The sequence below is a fragment of the Podarcis gaigeae genome (assembly GCF_964106915.1).
Source record: "Podarcis gaigeae genome assembly, chromosome: 10".
Classification (NCBI taxonomy): Eukaryota; Metazoa; Chordata; class Lepidosauria; order Squamata; family Lacertidae; genus Podarcis; species Podarcis gaigeae.
The window spans coordinates 22,982,102-23,006,387 of record NC_139686.1 but is presented as its reverse complement, the minus strand read 5'-3'; the positions used below and the strand labels follow the sequence as shown (position 1 = coordinate 23,006,387).

Genomic DNA, 24,286 nt, shown 5'->3' with positions numbered 1-24,286 from the left:
CAATGGTGCCCAATGGCCTCTCAAGCCTCTGGGCATCTCTGTAGCACCTTCTCATATCTTCCTCCTTTCCCCACAATTTGCCTTTTAGGGAACGTGTTCTCCAGCTATTTTTGTGTGAGAGAGGTGCCTCTGCACATTGTAGACACACACTTTGTATTTCATTGTGGGGTTTGTCCCTTTTTTAGGGCTTTGCTTCTGGACATTGTTCAAAGAGGCGGTTCAGGACCTCTTTCACAAGATATTGATTTTGGACAGCAGAAGTGGTTTCACTTTGTGTAACAAAAATCCAGATCACACCCATACTTTCAGGGTGTCTCTCCCTACCCCCCACCCCTGGTAGTTCATGTATTTCTGTTCTGTTTTCGTGGTATTATGTCATCCTGCAGGACTTACCAGCCAGATTTTAGTTTGCATGTTTTACCATGTTGGCTCATTATTATTTTTTGTCTTCCCTTTTTAATTTTTTTTTTAACACTCTAGCTGCAAGCCCCCAGTGTGAAGGGCTTTGATTTTGCAAAGCAGCATTTAGGGCAGCACAACAAAGATGACATCCTGATCATACATGAGCCAACTCCTCTACCGGGACCAATTAAGGACACCACACCCTCCGAAAACGGTGACCTGCCGAGCCCCAAAGCAAAGATCTCTTCAAAGCCATCCAAGAATGTCCGACACAGAGGGAGGTCAGTTCAGTTGATGAGAAACTGCTTGGCATGGATTAAAGTTAATTAGTTATGGGGGATTATTTTTGCTTCATAAGGGCTTTTATTTCTCAGTTTGAATAGCCTTTGCTCAGGAAGTTGCCTTTTACATTAATCCACCAGGATTTGTGTCTCGTTCCTTTTTTAGATTCTTCTGCTGCGCTTCTTAATTGTAGTGATTTTTCACTTAGAAGTATGAGATGAGCCAGGATAGGCAGTGGGCATGTGGGCACTAAACGTGATTGCACAGCTAAACTGTCTGATCTTTCTAGCCTTTACAACCTGGTGGGTAAACTGACAGAAGTCAATTCATAGTTAAAGTCCAAGGTGATTTTTTTCAATCCCTGCCTTGTTCACCTCTTAAATGCTCATTTCAATTCCAAATTGGATTGCTCATGGAGACCATAAGACTAGCAAGCCACAAAAGCCCCCTTTGTGCCATTAAGAGAAAGTGCTTCCTGGCCCCACACCTTTGTGCTGGCTCAGCTCTTCCCCCCAAATGCCTATGCTCTCAGGGTGGGTATCTGCTAAGAGTCACATGCGCTCAGCACATGGAAGTCTTGAGAGCAGCACTAGCCAGTGCATGTTTAGCATGTGGAGGGAGCTACAGGGAGCCCAGTTCCTAGAGGTTGGCTGCCTCCGTATATGGAGGGTCCATTTTAGTTTATGGATGGATTGATACTATTTATAGGCTTGCATACAACCAAGGTATAGAAGTGGCTTATATTATAAACAAGAACAATTTTTTTAAAAAAAATCACCACCACAGTAAAAATGCAACAACATAAATTAATAAAACAGAACTATAGAGTCAGAAAACAGAAAGCAGGCTGCATAGCATTAAATCAGTTAAAAACACAATGCAGAGGAATAGAAAGCTTACAGAGGCTAAACAAGTCTTGTGTCTGGTCTTGTGTCTGAATGAGAAGCCACCTGAGAACACACTGTGTACCGCCTCGGGTTCTGTCATGGAAGAAAGGTAAAATCTATACATGCAAAATAATATACAGCCATTTTAATGTTTGTTTGTTTGTTTGTTTGTTTGTTTGTTTGTTTGTTTGTTTGTTTGGGATCTGATGCCTGCAGAGTTTCCCCATCAGATGCTGACTCCACAGCAAGTGAGCAGTCCAGTGGCCGAGAAACAGGAGAAGGGCCTGCAAGACCACAGATAGCTGCAAATGAAGTGAAGCCACACAGAGTCAACAAGTCTGGTATGTTGCCTCCTCACGCACCACACTCTTCTTCCTGTCTCCATTCACACAGGTGTGCCAGGAATAGGGAATCTGCTGAGTCATTTGTCTGGGCGCAGCTTGAAATGCATCCATTATTATTATTATTAATAATATATACCACACGGCTAGAAGGCAAATTGACATCACAGAACAGATAAATACATTTAAATGATGCAGTTGAATAAAGCCACACTCAACAGACAGCTTACAGAGTTTTAGGCCATGATGTCTGTACAATTGTGTGGTATTCTATCCCAGTGCTGTAGTCATTCAGATCTGTTTCAGTCCTTAAAAACAACATGCAGTGCATTTCTCCAGAATGCAGGTGGCGGTGGTGGTGAAAGGTGGTTTAAAGCAGTCACAACTCAAAAAAACCCCTGTGCATCTCACAGTGAAGCATCATTGAAGCATGCATTCTTTCTGCATTGGTAGTGTGCACTCATAAAAACCTTGTGCCATTTGTTTTTTTAAACATTTGAATCAACTCCCTTTTGTTGAAATTTGGAAATTGACATACCTGTGTTCTTTTTGGGAGCATCTGGCTCTCCTTCTGTCACTACTTTCTGAAATATAATGACACTGTTTTTTATCTTTCTCTTGATGCTCCAGGAGTAAACCGAGTGGGTAAGTTTCCCCTAAAAATGTGCAATAAGCCTAAGATGAGAGAGTCTTAATTGTAAATGTGTGTGGAGAGGGCTTGGCTTTCAGTGCCTAATAGCTAGGGCTGGCTTTTGGATGTTTCCTCATGTTATAGCCAATGGGAACCATTAAAGGCATCCCATCTGCCAGTAAAGGATAAACTAATTATATGCACATAGGAAGTTGCTTCTGTTTTACCTATTCTTGGCTGAAAGCGACTCTCTTGTTGGCATCTTTCATATCACTTGCTACCTGACTATTCAACTGGAGACGACAGGAACTGAATCTCGGCCTTCTGCATGCAAAACATGGGCTCGGTTGCTGAACTGTTCCTCTCCCTTCTATAGGATGCATGTTAATGGGTGTAATCGTGCCCCACTGTTCATAAACAAGTCCTGTTTGAGAAGGGAAAAATAGAATGGGGTAGCCAGAAGTGATTGAACTGTTTTCCCTCCTGGTATTTCCAAATGCTTCTTTCACCCCCCTACAGAATTTCATGTGTGTGGTTACCTATTTCTAAAGAAGGCTTTGCTGTGCTCCTTAAAATGACAACAACAACTCTGGGGCATTGTTATATGCACATATTTAGCCCTTAAACCACATCAAAGCAGGAAAGAACACAAGACTCATTCATGTAATACATTTAGCATTGTATTGTCCATCTCAGTTTAGCCTTTTCCAGCCTTTTTGAATCTCATCATCGTCTCAATTTGTCGAAGATTAAATGGGCTGTTCATTGAGAACTATCATGTGGCTTCTATAAGGAAAACCTTTTAAGCCCTGGAAAGTGCAGTGAAACTATTTTTGGCATAAGGAGCGATTCTGGCTGTAGTGGATAAACCTTCTAGGAATTAATTAACTTGTACTGTGTGCGGCGTTTGAACTGCCCTCTATTTGTCTTTCTCGGTGTATTTATTGTAGGCCCTTTTCCATCCACAAAATAGAAGAGTTTCCTGCTCTCAGCTCTCCTCTACCCCACACCACACTTAAACCTGTAGCTGCAAGGGTGATACAAACACAGAGAAACAGACAGACAGACAGATTGAGACAGAGAGACTGAGAGATGTTGAAAGCACTGCAGAACTAGCTTCAAAATATTCAAGTAACAGTGTGAGTCGCCCAGAGGAAAACAAAGCCGTTTATTTTTTATTTTTAAGGGCCTTTCTAGACTGCTGTTGTGCCCTAAACAAGGGCCCCCAAATTGGTGTACAGTACAGGAAAACAAGAGAATCGCTGAACAGTTCAAAACATTACAAGCAACTTCTAAGCAAAGAATGAGCACAGAGAACAGAACAATGATCTAAAGGCCTTGCCTGTCTTCTTACAATCTCTCTCTCTCTCTCTCTCTCTCTCTCTCTCTCTCTCTCTCTCTCTCGTGTGTGTGTGACAACCCTGTACACTCATGTTATTAGTGTTGTGGTAATTTGCTTTTGTTCAAAAGGTGTAATTCAGATGGTGAGCCAATCTCTTGATGCCGATTTCCCCCCCCCCCAAAAACCTTCCATTCTTTGGGGCTTGAAACAATATTTACTACCTTTCATTCATACTTTTAAAAATTCAGGCCCTCCGCAGATCAGCAATGGAACAGAGCAACACTCTTCAGCCTCCATCTTTGAGCATGTGGACAGAATGTCACGTTCCTCAGAGGTCAGCCGAAGGGTTCCTAGCAAGATCCAGTTGATTGCCATGCAGCCAATCGCAGCACCTCCAATTCAGAACCAGCCACTTGCTGACCGAGTAGCAGAGACCAACAAGATTAACAAGGAGGTAATCAATCCCTTCAGTAAACTGCCTTACAGCCTGTGAAAGCGCCCTGCACTAAGAGCATAGATACACCATGGACATATAGAAAATACTGTTTTCACACCATACAAGTAAAGCACTTTTATGCATCTTCTCACAGTCATGGCTTCCCCCAAAGAACCAGGGAGCAATAGTTTCTTAAGGCTGGTGAGACCTCCCACAGGGTTACATTTCCCAGCAGCCTTAATGTATTACAGTCCCCAGGCTTCTTTTGAGGAAGTCATGACTGTTAAAGCGGCACAAGAGCATTTTAAATGTATGGTGTGGGTGTGACATAATAAAAGTCATTTAATAAAGATCCCTAGTTCCCACTTAGAACTACAGTTCCCAAGATTCCCTGAGGAAAGGGAATGACTTAATAGGTTCACTGAACCACAGTTCTCAGAATTGTTTGCTGCAAGCCATGATATACCTTCTGAGTGTCACTTGGAGTGTCTAGAGCTCAGCTGGGGAATCTCAGGGCTCACAGGCCCTCCTCTTTCAAACCTGGGCACCTGTGTTTTAGTAATCCTACTCTTGAATGTGACCACAGCCTTACCTTGCTGAACTAAGCCATGCAAGTGTGTGGGTTCTTAGGGAAACAGGAGTGTGAACAGCAGAGGGAAGTAAGCTTCTTCCATTCTAAGAGCAGTTTCTTCCATGCAACAATTCCTTAGCGTAAATCCCAGTTCTGCAGGGGATGGTTGAAAGGGAAGGGCAGGGAAAGCAGATATTTATTATTGTGTGTGCCCATGTTCAGCCAGGAGAGGGGGAACGTTTGCCAGTCCCTACTAACAGCAGACAGAGAGACAAATCTGAAGTGCTATAAACCCTCGGCAAGCCTTTGTCCAGACACTGATGAAAGGAGAAGATTAAAAATGGGGGAAGAGGGGAAATGGATGAACCTGGCCTCTCTGTATGCTTTGATTTTGCCTCCTTCCATTCAGCTTCCACTGGGGTAGATAATTCTGAATCTCTGCAGTATAGATCATGTGACAAGTCAGTCCCAAAACAGACACAGAAGAATTGCACCCTGAGAAGTCAGGTCTAGTGCAGAGTAGAGGTGTTTTCCTCCGGGTTGGATAGTTCTTACTGTTACGCACAAAAAAAGGAAGTATTCTGAGTTGTGTCTCTTAATTCCCACCCACACCCCATTTCCGCTGTCAGAGGCAGTATATTTTATTTAAACACTTAGGCTTTAGTACAGTTAAAATATATACAGTACATATTTTAAAAATCACATACACATTGCTACATTAAAAACGTCACAACAGCAGCCCTTTCCTTAAAAGTAAACCACCCTAACAGAGAAGAAAGTTCCAAAGGGCTGATTGCAGCAAGCAACTGATTCTGTAGGTTCACCCCATCTATATTTAAAAACAGGAAGAATAAGATTACAAGATAATAAAACAATAATAGAAATCATTAAAAAGAATGAATGGCTTTAAATACAGTGGAATACAAGGTTCATATTTCTACCAGACATACCAAATATTCGTGAATGTTGCAAAATAAACTCCTCTATTTAGTGGGAATGTGCCAACCATGAGATTGTTTGGTCTTATAACAGCCCCTAAGCAGAAGCAAAGTCTCTAATTTTAATCTGTAAGCATGCATTCACACATGCATGCATGCACACCCACACATTTTTCACTGTGTAAGCTTCACAGATAACTGTAGCATAGATCTCTTCCAATTTCCTTGCTGCTGGGCTTTTATGGCAACCTGCAGGAAGTATAATTTGCAGCTTGTCAAACATTTTTATTAGCATTGTGTGTTCCTCCCCTCTGTCTCTTAATTACCCATGCTGTGTTAATCATTATGCAGTATGTAAAAATTCTTCTACCTGGAATGAGTGTGAATGAATTGCAAGCTGGAGAATGAGGTGTAAGCTGGAGGTCCATTCAGCATTTTGCTTCCAAGCTCTACACAGTCACTTTCCATCAAAGCAGAGAGAAGTTGTGCGTCCCAAAACGTTTATGCTCCTCTCTTTCTTTTTTTAAGATACAAACAGCTCTGAGGCATAAATCTGAAATTGAGCATCATCGCAACAAGATCAGACTTCGAGCCAAGCGCAAAGGACACTATGAGTTTCCGATCGTGGATGATATGGTTATCATCGACACCAAAGAGCAGCAGAGAATGTACCGCAAGGCGCAGATGCAGATAGACAAGATCTTGGACCCTGGAGGCAATATGCCTACTGTCTTCATAGAACACAGAAAGAGGTAACAGCAACACAGAGACAACCGGGGATGGAATTCTTTCTCTGTTAAATGTGAATGTGTGCAAATGCTTGTCATAAAAGATAACAAGGTAAGCATGCTGCTTTACAAAAGGATGTGGAGATTGGACAGGAAGTCAACCACAGAATGCACATTTAACAAAAAATACGGTACTTTTTTATTGTAAACGTTTAAAGGAAGTCAAATATAAAATGCTCATTTAAAACAGCATAATTAGCAAGAGGATAAAAGTATTATCACAACCATAGAACATAACTGCTACTGTGGCTTCCAGCCCTGTTCATGGTGGGCGGCTGTTGTGGAAGTTCAGGCTTGAGGACCTGGGTCTGCACTAAGAGACAGCCAAGGTGGTCTCTGGCCTCTTCAGCGGCCTCAGCTTTTGTAGCTGGAGTCAGTCAGGGCCCTGCTCTCCCAGGCCAGGTGGGAAAAGACCTACAAGGCTGGGAGCGGGTCTTCCAGGACTCGTAGCCAGGATGGTCTCACAGCAAGACGTGATTGCAAAGGAACAATAGGACGCAACCCCTAAGCGCCTGAATGTTCCTTTGCAACTGTGGCCTTACCTGTCCCACACCTAATGTCATGTAAGTGGCAGGTAAGTGACAGGCGGGTGTGGCTGGCTGAAAATGACCCGTGGGCTAGTGGTTCCCCACCAATGTACTACATGAGCAAACCTTCATAATGTAAGGTTTGCACACTCCACATTCCCCTCGCTTCCTGAATCGGCAGGAGAAGGACATCTGAGTTTAGTTTCAGAATTTCAGCTTGTTGAAATTCCTAATTTCAACTTAGGAATTCTGTTTAAAACGTACTGGTTAACGCCCCTTCGGCATGCTACAAACAAACAGGAGCTTAAAGACTAAGTAGGAGAATTTTTGTAAACTAAGAAATATTTAATAAAAAATATTTATTAAAAAGAAAACATACTGGTTAACGTAATATCCCAACTGCAAAAGCCAATGTTTTAAGTTGACTTAACATTAAACTAACCAGTTTGGTTTAATGTGGGATCCCTGGTGGGGACACACCTACTAAATCATGTTTTTCTGTTATGTGCAAATGATGCCTTTGTGTCCAGATTACTGATTAGCTGACTAAGATAAACTTACACCATTAATTCAGCTTTATAGTTTGACCGGTGACAGCTCCGTGTGATGTGGCTCTTTTATCCCTTTGCTTGCTATTTGTCAGTGATATTTATCTATTTATTTAGATTTGGCCAAAACTCTCAGAGCCAATTGCACCAATAAAAGCAATGCAACACAACAAATAAAAGCAATAAACAGCAACAGTGGATTAAAAGTCCCCGCATAGAGCTTCCAGAGACAAATGGAAACTGAAAAGGCTATAAAGACTCAGCAAATCAAAAAGCTTTTATTTGGTTCAGATTCTACAAAGACTCTGAAATTTATGAAAGATGCTATCTTGAAAAAAGGCTCAGAACTGCCCTGCCCCCAACTGGGATACTCCTAGGAAGCCCTAAGATGTTTTGCTTTTTCCTTCTTTTTATTTTTACCTAGTTCTCGAGCCAAACGTTCTCCGAAGCAGCGTCGGAGGCATCAGCTTAATGGAAGTCCCATGGATGCTGACAAGGACCGGCTAATTACAACTGACAGCGATGGGACTTACAAGAGACCTCCAGGAGTCAACAACTCTGCATATATTGTATGTTTAAAACCTTTTGGAAGGCAACATTTTCTTTCTGCTTGTATGATAAGTTGCGGGTTGTGGGAAAGGCTTTCAGGAAGCACTAGCCTTGCTGGCTTGAGTCTGAATAATGCAAGAACCCACTGTGAATTACGGCCTTGTGCAACCATGAGCTTTCACAACAAACGTCTTCTGCATAGCCCTTTCTCAAATCCATTATCTAGTATACCTGCCCAGAGTGGCCGGGGCAACCCAGCCAGATGGGCGGAGTATAAATAATAAAAGTAGTAGTAGTAGTAGTAGGGCAGGTGTAACTGGCTACTCAAGAAGTCTTCATTCAGTGTGGACCAATTCACTCTGCAAACCCAAAGTTGAGCGAGAGGTTTGCAGTTTCTTGTTGGCATCAGTGGTTCCTGGATTATGCACAACTCACCACCAAAGGGATGCTCTATTAATGATTTGCATGCATATCTTGTAATGTCTGCAGGTAGATGTGCAAAATGCCACACACAGACGGCATCATTGCAACACGTAAAACCATTCTTGAAACACTGGGAACTTTGACAGTATAACAGCTGTTCAGGCCGTGCTTTCCTCCTTATGCTGCCATCTTCCTGTTACCTTTGCAGTCTGATCCTGACCTTCCTGCCGAACCCCAGACGCCTTCTTCAACTGATTTGGGGAAGTACTCAGGCCTCCCCCCGCACCCTGCCCAATACATCCCTCCTCAGCCATCCATTGAAGAGGCCCGGCAGACAATGCACTCTCTCCTGGATGATGCCTTCGCCCTGGTGGCCCCGAGTAGCCAAGCATCCAATTCTGCTGCCATCACGCACTCCGGAGGGTCAGCGGGGCAGCCCACAAACACTCCTGTTCGAGCAGCGAGGGACACTCCCAGCAGCCAGTGGGGGTCACCATACAGTCAAACACACACAGTAAGCAGCCCAGTTGGTGGTCATTTCAAGACTCCTCTGTGCAGGTTTAGAGCCTATCCTTACTTTGGCCATTGTGCTTTCATGGTTTTTATCTCTTCAGATACCTAGCCCATTCCCTCCCCAAGATTTGGGGTGGTTTAGGTATAATTCTACTGTGTATGCATGGATTTCCAGCACTCTTGAATCTTGGTGTATATATATATATATATATATATATATATATATATATATATATATATATTTTACTCCAGGCATGCATTCTGTATAAGGGTGCTACAAGCAGGGGGAACCCACTGTTTGTAGACCTTACCACAGCTAACTTTGAGCTTTTTTTACAAGTGGCATATAAATTTTTATGAAATAAAACTAATTCTGTTGTTAGTGGTGACAAAGGTGAGGCGGGCAAGCAAGTGTAGCCACGCTCAGTTAGCAGAAAATTTGCAAGCAGGGCCGATGCAGTGAGGTGCAGTGCAGGCACAGCCGTGGGAGAGTCAGATTGGCTCCGCCATCGCGCCTGCACCATGCTGACTTCCCTGCTGCCTCACCCACCTCCGTCTCAGTGAGCGACAGTGATCCTAACATTGGGAAGCCATGTGAACAGCACCCCCCACCTTGCCCCGCTTTGCTGAATGCTGCTGATTTGCTGTATGGGTGAAGAGACCTACAGCCCTGCAAATAATGTAACGGCTTATGAATCCAGAAAATTCAGATATATTACTATGAGTGAATGTTGTGCAAATAGAATTCAGAGCGCATCTTTCTAAAAACAAGATTACTTGTTTATGGGCTGATTAATCCCCTCCAGTACTGCTGAGAGAGGGTGTTTAGAAATTCTCCCTGTCCGTTTTACTTAATTGTGAGTTCCCATGCCATTCAAACAGGGGTTTTAGCTAGTAGTAACTGGTTGGTTTCAACAAGCCAGCTTCATTACCTAAGGTTTGAAGTTGCCATGATTTAAAACTAACCCTAGTTAATGTTAAACTGCATTCCCCTGTTTGGATGACAGAAGAAGTAGGGGTTAAAGCAGGCATAGACAAACTCCGGCCCTCCAGATGTTTGGGACTACAATTCCCATCATCCCTGACCACTGGTCCTGTTAGCTAGGAATGATGGGAATTGTAGTCCCAAACACCTGGAGGGCCAGAGTTTGCCTATGCCTGGGTTAAGGGAAAGCAAATGCTTCTGACCAATCTCTTGGCAGATCCTGGGAGGAGGTTAGGCACACTGATATCACTGAGCCATGTTTTAGTGGTATGTCTGAATGCAGCCATTGTGATGTATCAATAAGTGGTTTTTAATCTCCATTTGTTCAGAAATGTTCAGAAACTTAGAGCCATGGATCGTTTTAATTTTAAATCCCTCTTTAAAATGTTTTTTTTTTTCTGATGCATGGTCTTTTTCCAGAGATACATGGAATTTGGAATGACCCCTCCAACAGCTCCAGGCCTGCTACAGAGGTAGTTCCCTGACAGTTTGTTTGATTCATGCGTTTCTGCTAGTTGATGTTTTTATTCCAAGTAGACCAGAAATCGTCAGCAACTGTGGGAGATGGTTACTACAGATGCTTCTTTCTTCCTGATCTTGTGCCAGATTTTGAGGTACTAACTAGACATTATGATGGGGGACACAGGTGCTGCATGGTTCAGTCCCTTTTCCTGCTGATGTCTGGTTTTACACAGCATCTCATGTGATGTCGTTAGGCTGTGCCCTTCCCAATGGTGGCCAGTGATCTGTGGCAGAAATAAGGGAGCGCCCCGTGTGGCAACTTAGGTTTGTGCATTGTGTAATGACTAATTCAGGGGTCCCCAAACTAAGGCCCGCGGGCCAGATAAGGCCTGAGGGAATCGTTTATCTGGCCCGCGGTGACCCCTGCTGCCGCCGCACTGCTCTGTGCGACTGCCCACTTCTGGGTCAGAGGAGCACTGGAAATAGCTTGTGCACATGCACAAATGTTATTTGCACATGTGCAAACATTATTTCTGGTGCACATCCCGGGTGGAGGAGGCCCGTGCACATGCACACAAGCTATTTCCAGTGTTCCTCCAACCCAAGTGCACCAGAAATAGCGTTTGCGCACGCGTATGGGCACGCACTCCCCCACCCTCTGGCCTGCCGCACGATCGGCGCTGGAGACACCAGCCCAAGGCGCAATAAGTTTGGTGACCCCTGGACTAATTGCATCCTGACCATCATGTGAGATACTGCATGGTTTGCTTTTGTGCTTGTGTCAAACATTCACAAGCTGCTTTCTTTTTCACACATGACACTGAGACAGCATGCGGGAGTAAAATCAAATTTTCTGCTGTTCTCATAACAAGGCAGCGTAGCATCCTTTTGTCCTAAACTGCACCAGCCACAATTGCGATAAAACACTTAACAGCCCTCAGATTTTCTTCTTTCAGAGTAGGCAGCTATTTCTGGATTAGGCAATTTGGATGGCGATTTATTCTTCATTACTGAAAAGAGAAAGTGAGCAAGCCCTTTCAGTCATTATCTTATGAATGCTGTCTGGTTATCTGAACCCCATTCATTTTTGGTGTGGAAGCCCCATTGAATTTAATGGAGTTGGTGAACTTTAGGGTTGGAGGAAGAAAAGTTGCCGTGATACCAAACTGTTAATCAATGTCACAGTCAAGTGGTTCAAATAACCAGTTCTTGGAACAGTGACTGGAAAAACAAATTGGTCTTTTTCTCTGCAGTAATGTAATTAAGATTATCAGTGGGCTGGAACCAAGCTGGGTTCTGCATGTATTGCTCATGTAACTCCTTTCCAGTATGGTAAGACAGAGAAGCTCCAACACCTAGACAGCACTTAACTGAAATGCAATGCAAAATTGGGAGCGGACTACCAGGGTGGGGGGAGTGTCGATATTCTGCATTTAAACTTTCTGATTGTGCAAGCAGAAATCAAAGTTCTGAAATTTGAAAAATGGTAAATACATGCTTATTGCATAGCTCTTAATTGTTGTGTTTCTCCTAGAACTTGGCTCAGTCAAATTTCAAAGAGGCAAATTCAAAACAAGCAATAATGTTAGGAGGGAAGAAGTCACCATCATCATTAATGAAAAATGGAATAGAAAAATCAGTGGAATGAATGAATGGAATTTTCTTTGTCAGAAGCACAACAGACGAATAAGAGCTAAAATACCCAGTTTGCGCAAAAAATTGATCACATTTGCCCAAATACCAAATGCTGTCATTTTCAGATCTTAAAATTTGATTTTGACGGACTCTAAAAAGTTGAATTAGCCAGTTGTCAGGCAATAGCTGTAAATCTTATTTAATAGTTTATGCATTTAATACAGCAGCGGTGTCCATAACTGGGAATGTTAAAAACACTTGAATTAGGGACTATGTTTTGCAAGCATGTTTAAATCTGGAGTTTGATTTGAAAATTGAGAACCTACTCCATCTTGCAGTGAATGGAAAGCCCTATCTCCCACATAATCTCCATTGTTTTATTCAATAATACATTGGGTTGCAGGTTTCCTCAGCAGCTAGGCAAAATGTACAAATACGTACCATAGCACATATTTAAAGTTTGTGAATAATTATTAGAGACCACTCCCAGCCTGTGCAGGCTTTGGCCACAACTGTGGCAGCTCTACAACACACTTCTTCCCTTTCCTCTGTCCTTAAAAGGCTACGGGATGTTTTCAGTCGAGAAGTGGCACTACAATGGAGGCTTGCTCTATATATCATTGTTTTATTTTTTAAAATTTATATTCCACCATTCCCCCAGAAGGAGCTTAGACACAGCAATCATAAAACATTTAAAACATTTAAAAACCAACAGCTAAAAGCAGTTCTATATTTTTTATTAAAAAATTATGAAAAACAGTGATCTCAGGGTTGCCAGGAACAGTATCTGTCAGCTTTGTGTGTTGTTTCCAATCTTTTCTAAGCCTAAAGGACTTCTGGCTAGATCTTTCAGGCTAAAGCAGAGGATGTAATGCATGTGAAGCAGCCATAGCTCTGTGTTTACATGGGGCAGAGCTATAGAAGCTGCACACACACAGTGTTTTAAAGAGTCCTTAGTGGACAGAGAGCTGCACACAGTAAAGCAAGCAGTGGTACATTGCATGGTTGGAATATGGAATGCTGCTGTCTCCGGAGGTCAGTCATTCTGGGATTGTTCTTTTGTTCTTGATCTACCAACAGGCAAAACCTGGGCCCAGGTTTCCTTCCCCCGGTCGAATTAATGCACCCAGACCAGCAGCCTTCTGATGTTCAGTATTCCACAAGGGGGATCTACCCGGAGGAAATGCCATCCGTGGCCCGGCCGCGACCAGTTGGAAGCACTGCAGGTACTTGAATGTTCCTTAAGCTATGGCGCACTTGCAGTGACTCTCTCATAAGCAGCTGGCCCCATTCCACAACTCAAGCATTTATTGTGAGCAGATGTGGCTGCATCTAGAATGCAAACAAGGAGCTTGCTAGAATAATAGAACCAAGAGAATTGTAGTGTTAGAAGTGACCCAAGAGTCATCTAGTCCAATGAAGTCCCCTTCAACTCTGAGCATGTGCATCCTGTGTGCATGGACCTAGGGAGGAACAGGATGGATCAAGCTACTTATAGAAGGTGCTCATTGGTCTCCTAATAAAAGGAATGGTACGGTACCTAACATAATGCATTCTTAGCTGAGCACAGTTACAGTGCACATATATATGTGCGTTCTACTTCCACTGCCAGAGACATTATGCCTCTGAATACTAGCTGCTGGGAATCGCAGGTGGGCAAACTGCTCTTGAGCTCATGCCCATCTTGCAGGCTTCCCACAGGTGTCTGGTTGGCCACTGTGAGAACAGGATGCTCAGCTAGATGGGCTAATGTCCTGATCCAACAGGCTTATCTTATGTTCTAAATACTAAGTTACACATCTGGGTGGCTTTCAGTGGGCATCTAAAATGATATAGTGAGGGCACCTGCCTAAATTCAATAGGCAGGGACTTCCAAAGCACCCATTGCTGCCACACTCAAAGATCGGCTCCTTGCAAATGTGCAATGAACGTTATGTGGAACTTGTAAACACAACAGTTTCTATGTGTTCTAAAGGGAGGTTGTTTCGTTTAAAGAGGAAATGTACACATTTCATAACTGATTCCAGTATTTGAAGCAGGCTTGAGGACATCTCCAGGATACTGGTCTCAACTTCACAACTAGCCAGGAGTTATAGGCAAACTGGTGTTACGTCTGTAGAGCTAAGTGTCTTGCAGTAAGCAAATATTTCTGCTCTTCCACTAAGGGCAAATCACTAGCATGCAAACCTTAAAACACACACACATTCTTTTCAATTACACATTAATAATACTTGCAGTATTTATAGGGTCAGTGGGCCAGAGGTATTACCTGGTCTGTTCCTTACCTGTCTACCTCCACCATGCCTAACAGAACCCTAATGTTTTACCACACAGAAACACCTTCCCATTTGCAAAAGAAAAAAGGAAAAAAAAGGACATGCATGCAAATGGGTCCTTTTGTTGTCCTTCCTTTGGGAGCTTTTTTTAAAAGAACGAAAAAAAGCTTTAGTTTGATTAAATGAAGTCAGACTTTCCTTTTCCTCACACGCCACTCCCCGCCCCCCCATATACTTGTTTTGATCCCCTGCTGCTGCCAGTTTTCATTTGCCCTTCACCCTTCTGTTGCTGCATGGAAAGACAAAACAGAAAACAAACAAATATTTGCTTTTAAGGTTCTCAGATACAGCACCTCACTCAGGTGGGAATTGCTAGCAGGATCGGAGGTCAACAAGTGGAGATCCCCTCAGGCAGAGCAGGGCATGGCCAGCTGGGGGAACCCGGGTGGCCCCCGTATCGTGGAGAGGATGAATATGCTAGGAGAGAAGCAGTGAGTACTGTGCTTCATGTTTGAATAGTTTCCGAAGCAGTGTTCTGTTCAGCTGTTTCTTCCCCCCCTTTTTCCATCCTGTGCTGCTTGGGGAAATTCCTCTCAAGACATCTCTACCTGCTCCTCTGACCTCAGCCCGCTGCTTTTGTCACTTTCGCATTCCAGCCCCCAAACTCTGCTTCTCTCTCTTCTTCATTATCACCCGTGGCTTATCTCCTCTGCGCCCAGAGGATGGAGAGCCTGTGGCCCTCCAGATGTTGCCCGGACTCCAGCTCCCATCAGCCCCAGTCAGCATGGCCAGTGGTGAGGGATGATGGGAGTTGCAGTCCAACACCAGGGATGTTTAACAAACCAGTTGCGTTCGAGCAAGATTTGAATGCTGGGAATCGCAGGTGGGAAGAGAGCGCTGTGGAACCCGTGTCCAGCTTGCTGGCCTCCCTTAGGCATTGGCTTGGCCACTGTGAGAAAGGCCTGACCCAGCAGGCTCTTCTTACGTTCTTACGTACCATCTGGATGGCCGCAGGTCCCCCACCCCTGATCCATGCTCTCGGTGGGCTCTGCTCCCCTGAAATCGTCTCATGAGACCACTGTAGGTAGAGAGCACTAACAACAACAGCAACAGCAACAAAGACACAGATCGTCTCACTGATGTTAATGGAGCCTTGTCAGTTCCTAACATCGGCTAGAGAGTTGAAGTTGCCTTGAGCACAGCAAAACAAAATGCCATGTGTTTGCACAGGGATGTTGTAGTTTTAGAAACCAGTTGGGCAAGACACTACTTCTAGAACATGGGGTGGCCTTAAGTTTTTCTCAAGAGCAGACCCATTGAAATTAAGAAACCTAAAAAAGGTGGGTCACATGGGGTGGTTTGTTTTTTGTTTAAAGTTTTTAAGTATGATCAAAGCCCACTTGAACCTACTTGAGTAATAGTGGGATTAATCTGCACAACACGGTCAATGCTGTCTTTGTCATGCTACCTTCACCTTTTGGAGAAGACCCCAAAACATTGCTTGTTTCCTTTTTGTAATCAGCCGTAGCTCACTAGTGAGTTCTCCCAACTCTCTCTTGTCTTGTCTCTTCAGCTCCTTCCTTCATTGAAGGAAGACGCAGTACCGCCTGAAGTGCATTATTGCAAGCAATAATGGTGTCCCCATTCCACCCACCCTATCTGAGCCCCAAAATGGAGAAATAACTTTTAAAGAGACTCAGAAAAAGAATAAATCACAATGCATTCCTGGCTTCCCAAAGGAAAAGTTGGAACTCTCAACACTGCTGCTGATCAGACATGACGTTAGCTAGGGATGGGCAATTGGTCCCTATTATTGGGTCATGGAGGCAAACTTCTAGTAAGTGGTGTACCACAATAACCATAGTGAAACTGAGGCCTTTGTGGAAGGGCCATAGCTCAGTGGCAGAGCACCTGCTTTGCATGCAGAAGGTCCCAGGTTCAATCCCTGGTATCGCCAGGGCAACTGCTGTCAGTCAGTGCAGGCAGTATTGAGCTAAATAGACCAGATGATCTGACTTGGTATAAGACAGGTTCCTCTGCTCTGTAACCCTACAATCTTGCCATTTCGTGCAACATTACACGGTTGCCTCAAAGCAACGAAGGGGGAAGGGAAGAGATTTGGAACACCCCAGACAAATTTGGCCATCTGTCCCACCGTCTCTCCCTTTAGTATGTTTTGTATTAACCCTGCAGGTGACACGACTCCTATTTTGGGAGAAGACGCTTGTGAGAGACCTGTTATTTCAGCAGACACGATGGTGGCTTTAGGTGCACCGGAGCTATTCTACAAGGAAACGTGCAGCAGGCCTTGGGGAACACGCATTCTCCTGTGCCCTGTATAGTTTCCTTATCACCATGTAAAACCATAGCTGCCCAGCTGGTGCCGAAAGGTGGGCAAGTGCTCTGGGCGGATGAGGGCAGGAGGTAGGCGATGGGCAGGCCCAAGACTGGTGCGGTGCAAGAAGATAACCTGGTGGCTTCCCTCCAGTTCAGGGAAATCAATTTATCTGAAAGCTTTAGATCAGGTGGCGGCACTGGATTGGCTTTGTGACATCACCTGACTTTGTGGCCCAGGAGGATTCTGGTTTCCTGTGTGACATCTGCGAAACTTCGCTTGTCAGCGCTATAGGCAGCCTGGTTTGAGCCCCACAGCCTCTGATACCAAGGTCCAAACATCCATATATTTGTACTGTCCTCAGAAACACATAATTGAGTATCTCTCTCTCTCTCTCTCTCTCTCTCTCTCTCTCTCTCTCTCTCTCTACCACCTGCTGGTTCTAACTGGGTTAAACTCCTCTGTACTTGTTTGCCACAGCAATTAGCTGAATTTCTGCTGCTTTTGCATGCCCTGCCATTGCTAATATTGTTGGTTCAGTGTTGCTTTGCAGCCCTTTGTTGGTTCTTTCTTCCTTTGGCCTATTTTTCCTGTACTGGGCAAGTTTTTGCAACTTCTTACAGTTTGGGTTTGTGTGTGCTCTCCTTTCAAGAGCACAGGGGAGTATTCTGACCTGAAGCGGACGCGGTTGGTGTGCAAACATTGTTTAATTTTGATGATCAGTGCATGCATCGCCCATTTAAATGTATTTTGGTAAGGCTACTTATTACAACCCAACGACCGTCCTTTTGTTATGACTTCCCTTCATCTTACTCACCTTCATGCTTTTCAGAGCAAATTAATTCCCCTCTTCCCAAGTTCGAGTCTGTGGCTCTTTTTAGACAAGCCAGATGGCGTGTTATAAATTGACGCTGTCAGCCCTGCTGCAAAAATACATAACAGGCATGCACCTTGACGTGGTCGCCTTTTTGTGGTCTCAAAGCAGATGTGAAAACAGTCTAGGTATTAAATTCCTGATACAAATAGATGGTGCTTTCCGACCCACTGCACGGCCATTAATCTCCAGGTCACTGAAAACAAGCCCCGCACCAAACCCCAGGGCCTTTTGGCACACCTTGGAGGTTAGCATTATTATGGGATAAGCAATTGTGGACTAGAATCCACTTCATCAGATTTATGAATGTTTTAATCCTAATTTGGGGTGTGTGTATAAAATCACACAAACACACAGTTGTAGCGGGGTGGGGGGAGTGAGCAATGAGGTCAGAGAGAAGCAAAGCACAAAAAATGTAGACAGTATGCAAAATAAGCCTACATACATGTAACGTAAGTACAGCGATCACTTCTTAATGCCTCCCCTCTGCATCCACGCATGTACATCATGAATCAGTACTGACTGTGGGAAACACAACACTCCTTGCTGTCTCGTCAGTTGGGCCACAGCAGATACATGTTTCATCCTGGAGGGTATAGAATTGTAGAAATGGAAAAGGACCATGAGGGTCAATAGTCCAGTCCCTGGCATTGCCTGAATCTTTTGCCCAGCCCAGTGGGGCTTGAACCTACAACCTTGAGGTTAAGAGTCTCATGTTGTACTGACTGAGCTTTGCTTCAGAGTCAGTCTTGATATCTACGAGGCAAGTATTTGGCCTTAAATGTATTATTATAGTCAGTCCAGCTGGGTGTTATTACATCTGATTTATTTTAAATACTTTAGATTGGTTGTTGGAAATATTTTTGCGTTTATTATTTGTGCATATGCCAGGCTGGCACACTTATGCACACACCCATACATTAGTGACCACTGAAGAAGGCCTTTTTTCAAAAAGTGTTTGTCTCTATCTGTCTATCTATACATACACCCCCCCTGGGCTTTGACATCAGGACCTCCTGTTAAAGAGCAGGTAATAATGGGAGTGGTGATGATGATAATTGTGTTTTTCATAGAACTACAACAGTTCATTCTAATTTTGTTCTCTCAGTTAGCTTGCTGTCATTATACATACCTGCTGACTTTGTATATGCATCTGATGAAGCAGACTCTAGTCCATGAAAACTTACACCATCCTTCCTAACATGTTTTAGTCTTAAAAGTGCCACAAGACTCTGGTTTTTTTCCTTTCTTTTTACTGCAACAGGCTATTACAGCTCCTCTCTGGAAGCTGTGTTTTAACAGTTGCTTGTAGAGCAGCCCTGAGACTCCAGGAGCGCCAACATTCCTCCCAAATAATTGCATGCGTTCAAACTTTTCCAGTTTTGCGTTTCAGATCCAAGAGAAACTCACTTGCTTTCTTCTCTGCCTTGGTTTTTGTTTGTTTGGTCTACTGCCTCCTCATCTTTTCACCTACGCTTCCCAAACAGAAAACGCAGTAACCCTTTGTGCCTTTCCCCCAGACACATACGCCTGGACATCAAGAATATTCCTCCTCACCAGTATTCCAGATGCCGAGGACTTCGGCCCGACAGCCCTCAGCTCCTCCTGTGCAGCTTCCACACAGCAACCACCAGGCCCCGGGGCTCTGCTACAACACCAGCTCCACTGAGGACCTGCAGCCGGGTCACTCTTCGGCCTCTCTCATCAAAGCAATCCGAGAGGAGCTCCTCCGCCTCTCTCAGAAACAGACCGTTGTGCAGAACTTCCACAGCTGATTTGCCATGTCGCTGCAAATCTGCCAAGTGTATCTGCTTCCCGTGGAAGCTAGACTCACAGGAAATCAGCAGGAGCCCTGTTCTTCTGTCAGAGGAATGAGTGTGTACAATACAAGAGAATTGGGGCACAGTGAGAAAGAACTCTGCAGAATTGGCGGCAGCACAAGAGAGAAATTCGATCTTGAGGGTGAGAGAAACCTGGGAAGATGTAACAAGCATTGGGCTTGTGTGTCTTTGATTGGGATCTTTGGTTGGAACTGTTTCGATGACAGTTCTGGTCTAGAAGCCAAGCGCTGCAAGAGATGGCAAAGCCATCCCCTAACAGAGCAATGCACGAGACTCCATGTTTGAGGAAGGAAAGTTTGCAAGATGGAGTTATAGCTGTTTTCTCATGAGAGACTGCAAGAGTCTGATGGTTTCAAACACCCCCAAGAAGGTGGGCCGTGTGCGCTGCTGATAAGTGTCACTTTGAATACACAAGAAGCCGTGTTGATCCTGTGCAAGCAATTACTTTAAAGAAACCATTGTTAAGACTCCACAAATAAAAGACTTGGAGCCACCTGTTAACAAACAGGAACAATAATAGTTGTTGTTAAATATTGCTCTGTGCTTCCAAATGGAGCCGTTCTCTGCACTCTCCCTTGTTGTTCTTCTGGTGCTGAAGCTTCAAAATGTCTCTTCATCCTGATGTTCGCAAAGTTGAAATGATGGCCTTTTATAAAACAAAAACAAAACCCTAACTAACTAACTAACAAAAAAAACCAAGGATATAATCATTTGTATTCATTCAGGCTGAGAGAGAAAAAACATTCTCCTTTTTTTAAAAAAGAAAGTAAAGACTTACTTGGTATTCATAATTGATAGGTGGAAATAGGAGGGGATGGAAATGTTTTAAGGCAGTTTCACAAGTGACATGAATACACGATTCTACATGGTGAGGACATCTCAACACCTGCATTAATGACACTGAAATTACACCTCAGGCAGTGGGGGAAAGGTGATGTACAAATGCTTTAAATAAACACAACTGGCTCCAGTTTTGTGATGAAAGAACATCAGAGAGCCCCTAGCTAGCCCATTGCCATTCCATTTTTCTGCCTCCTCCCCACCTTACAGTGGGAGCCGGTGTGGTGTATTGGTCAAGAGCAGTGGACTCGTAATCTGGTGAACCGGGTTTGCTTCCCCGCTCCTCCACATGCAGCTGCAGGGTGACCTTGGGCCAGTCACACTTCTCTGAAGTCTCTCAGCCCCACTCACCTCACAGAGTGTTTGTTGAGGGGGAGGAAGGGAAAGGAGATTGTTAGCCGCTTTGAGACTCCTTAGGGAAGTGTTAAAGTGGGATATCAAATCCAAACTCCAACTCCTCCTCCTCCTCCTCTTCTTCTGCTTCTAACCCGAAAGGTGTATGCCAACAAGGGGAGAACATGGAATGTGTACATTTAATGTGCCTCCATGCTATTTCAAGTAGGTCACCTTCCCTTTGGCCCCATCCTCTGCTGCAGAAAACCAAGAGCCTTTCATATTGAAGCATTTCTCCACTCCTAATTCTCATCATTATTACCAGGGCATACTTGCATCCAGAACTCATTGGAGCTCAGTTCCGGCACCTCTCAGGTGGGCACCATTGCCATTCTAAGAGGACAAGGGAGGTGTTCATAGTGTATTCCAGCTCCTCTTTTTCTAGAAAAATAGTACTGATCATTACCATTTAAAAAGAGAGAAGCAAATGCACCATCTTTCAGATGCTGCACATACCCCCAAGGGGTGAGCCTAGTTAATTGCTTCAGCTTCAGAAAGGGTGGAGACAAGTCTGTTCAAGATTATATTTGTCCACGGCTGACCCAACTAGCTATGAAACACTGGATGGGAATGTCAATCCACTTCCTCATTGGTGCCTCAATTTTAAAATGAGCATCCTCTAGGACACGGTAAGCCAGTGGACAGCATTCACGTGGCAGGAAAGAGGCAGAGGGCTTTTCTGCAGTTTACACGAGAGCCAGCCGACGTGTGCAACCAGGTATACAATTGATGGGGAGCTAAAGCTGATCTTGGTTCTCAGGTTAGTGAAATGTAAGGTATACATGGTACCAGACATGCTTCATTCACTTCATTCATTTCTTCCCTTAAAAAAGTCATTTCCCACACACTGTATTTTTAAAGTGTATTCTTTAGACATGTTAGGTATTCATTTGAAATGCAATGTTAGTTGAGGCTGATCTGTTAGGGCAAATGGGGCACTGCCCCACCAACCTCAGTCTGCTCTCAGTCAGCCCCTGCTTGCCTTCTTACTTGCAAACCAGCCCAGAAGGTAGCACTGCCTGTTATCTTCATCCTCTATAGAGTCAGTGTTGCTCTTGCGGAACTCAGCAGGGAAGAGGATGGGGACAAAACCGGAATTAGTTTTGCTCCGCCTGTCGTTGGCTCTGGCTCCACCTACTGGTGGTCTCCCAGCCTTCCACCCTACCCACCAAAATGGGCACCAGCCCCGACTGATAGTAACATGCAAATTGGCCTTGAAAGGCAGTCTTAACATCACTTGTGAAAACTCCCTTTGTGTTTAAGCTGGGGAGGAGGGGGTGGTAGATTAAGCTTTTGTGTTAATTTGCCAAAAGGTCACGAATGCAGAAGTGCCGCTTTTCTTATGAGACTTAAAAGCGGCAAGTCTGTAGTTTGAAATGAGACGAGCAGGAGAGGCCAACCAGGATGATATCACAACACCAGCACTAGTTTGTCATAAACCACCCTCTGCATTTGGGTTCTTGATAAAGCCTACAAATAAAGTGTTAACCTTGTGATGAAAAAAAGGACCATTTTAGAATAACAAAAGCTTAGATTTCACCATTAGATGCAACCTCTGCATTTGTACGTGTTCCTACTGATAACGACGGTACATGCCATCCAGGCACTAGTTTTTACAGAATTTTAATTTTATTGCTAGTTGTGAGGTGTAATTTACTGTCCTACAGCCATTGCTTAATTGTAACCTGCGTAATAATAACGAGTGGAAATTCTAACTAAATTATTTTATTTGTTGGAGTGTATTTTTTCCCGTTTTTGTTTTTTAACTTAGACTAAATTAAAGCTAAAGCAGTGGCACAAAGACAGTCGAAAGCAGTTATTTGTGTGGAGGTGTGGCTTCATTGCATTTACTGTCTTAAGGTATTAATGAATGAACTGATGGTCTACCCCCTTGCTTGATTCACCAGTGTGTTTAACCTTGCTTTGTTGATTTTTGAAAACGCACTCCACATTGTATACTTTGACACACACACCCTCCACTAATGTGTTTGGAGCAAGAGTGCCAGTGCATCTTGGTTCAATCAAACAGAAGGAGCTGATTCACATATCTTTTGCTGGTAGATTTGGTTCTTTTCCCATGGATACCATTGGGGCCCTCTACACAAGCTATGAGATCCACGTGACAAATACCAATCTGTAGACTGGGGAAATTGAGGTTGCTGAGCTCTTTGATGAAAATGCTATTCAGGGCTGTCTTAAGCATATGTGGCGCCGGGGTGCAAAGATCCGCCTGGCCGCCGCCCCCACAAGGTTGCTCAGTCCTAGGCGCGCAGGAGGGCGGAGCCTGCCAACCACCTCAGTGTCTCGCTGGCTCGGTTGCCTCCGAACGCGTGGGACTCCAACCAACAGGCAGGCTCCTCCCAGGACTCGACTCTCAGGCCCTGGACTCTCAGCCCGGCGCCCTCTGGTGCCTCGCATCCCTAGCGCCTATAGGTAAGACAGCCCTGATCCTGTTGCCTAAGAGGGGCTGATTCATCATAGGTTGAAAATAGATGTATAGAATGAAGAACAGGCACAAGAAGCCAAGGCTGTAATCGTATTAATATCCAATATTATCAAAAGCATGCAAAAAGTAATTTTAAGTCAATGGCAACACAGGCGCAACTTCATAACCCATGGTAATGAAAGCATGGATAGCCATCTCTCCTTCCTTGACTCTCCTCTCTGCTGGTCATGTTCCAGTCTTGGCATGAAGATCCTTGCTGGTATTAAGCTTATTATCTTGGTTTGTTAACTAATCTTAGCCCTAAGTTCCTTGGTTCTTAGGTAAAGGGAAATGCTGATGATGCAAACCAGGCTCTCTGTGCTGAAGCTGGTATGCAATGGATGGAGGGAAGAGCCATAGGCACAGCCACAGACAAATATACAGATGTGGCCAAAGTCAGTTTGTGACAATATGCTAAGGTGAATCCCATCAGTTAGCATGGAAGTGGCTAGCAAAGAGGTGTCATTATCCTATAGTGTATTTTAATATATATCACAAAGTCAGCTCAGGCTAGATACTCATGCACACTAAGTATATAACAAGGATGAAAGGACTTTGCTTTGACATCCACAAAGTGGGTGATCAGTTGGTCCTAAGTTGGTTTAGCTGTCTGGAGTAGAGTTAATAAACCTTTCACCATACATTCCAGTTGGGTGGTATATAGCACTCTTAATGTGCATTTACTTTAATTACGGGTTCTTTCTTCCTGTTGTGTGTTTGATAAAATACCTTGCGTGACACACTTAATTGCTGTTCAAGATAGTAACGTCAAAATCCTGCCTATGTGACTTTTTATGCACACACAAGACTGTGGTATAAATAAAATATATAAGTTTTGCTTCTCTGAAAGAAATTAAAATGGGTATAGAATCCTCAGTAGGATAGTTTTAAATTATTCAAAATATCTATTCCTGATATTTGTGGGAGGAGAGAAGGGGGGGGAAAGGTGTGGGAAATATTTATATATATATATATATGCTTT

General features: G+C 44.0%; 1 protein-coding gene across 5 annotated transcripts in view; it reads left to right on the top strand.

The window, feature by feature from the left end:
* KIAA1549 overlaps positions 1–22,620 on the top strand; it is a 116,619-nt gene extending 93,999 nt beyond the window's left edge. For 2 of the 5 annotated variants that reach the window (XM_083699791.1, XM_083699793.1), the window contains 11 exons: positions 481–683; positions 1,788–1,912; positions 2,543–2,557; positions 4,134–4,339; positions 6,359–6,582; positions 8,118–8,262; positions 8,874–9,179; positions 10,584–10,636; positions 13,341–13,486; positions 14,873–15,027; positions 19,266–22,620. In XM_083699791.1, the coding sequence (XP_083555917.1) occupies positions 481–683; positions 1,788–1,912; positions 2,543–2,557; positions 4,134–4,339; positions 6,359–6,582; positions 8,118–8,262; positions 8,874–9,179; positions 10,584–10,636; positions 13,341–13,486; positions 14,873–15,027; positions 19,266–19,520 (1,833 nt within the window). In that variant the 3' untranslated portion in view covers positions 19,521–22,620. The remainder of the gene's footprint in view (positions 1–480; positions 684–1,787; positions 1,913–2,542; positions 2,558–4,133; positions 4,340–6,358; positions 6,583–8,117; positions 8,263–8,873; positions 9,180–10,583; positions 10,637–13,340; positions 13,487–14,872; positions 15,028–19,265) is intronic. The other 3 variants (XM_083699792.1, XM_083699794.1, XM_083699795.1) reach the window with 2 other exon arrangements.
* The last annotated feature ends 1,666 nt before the right edge of the window (positions 22,621–24,286 follow it).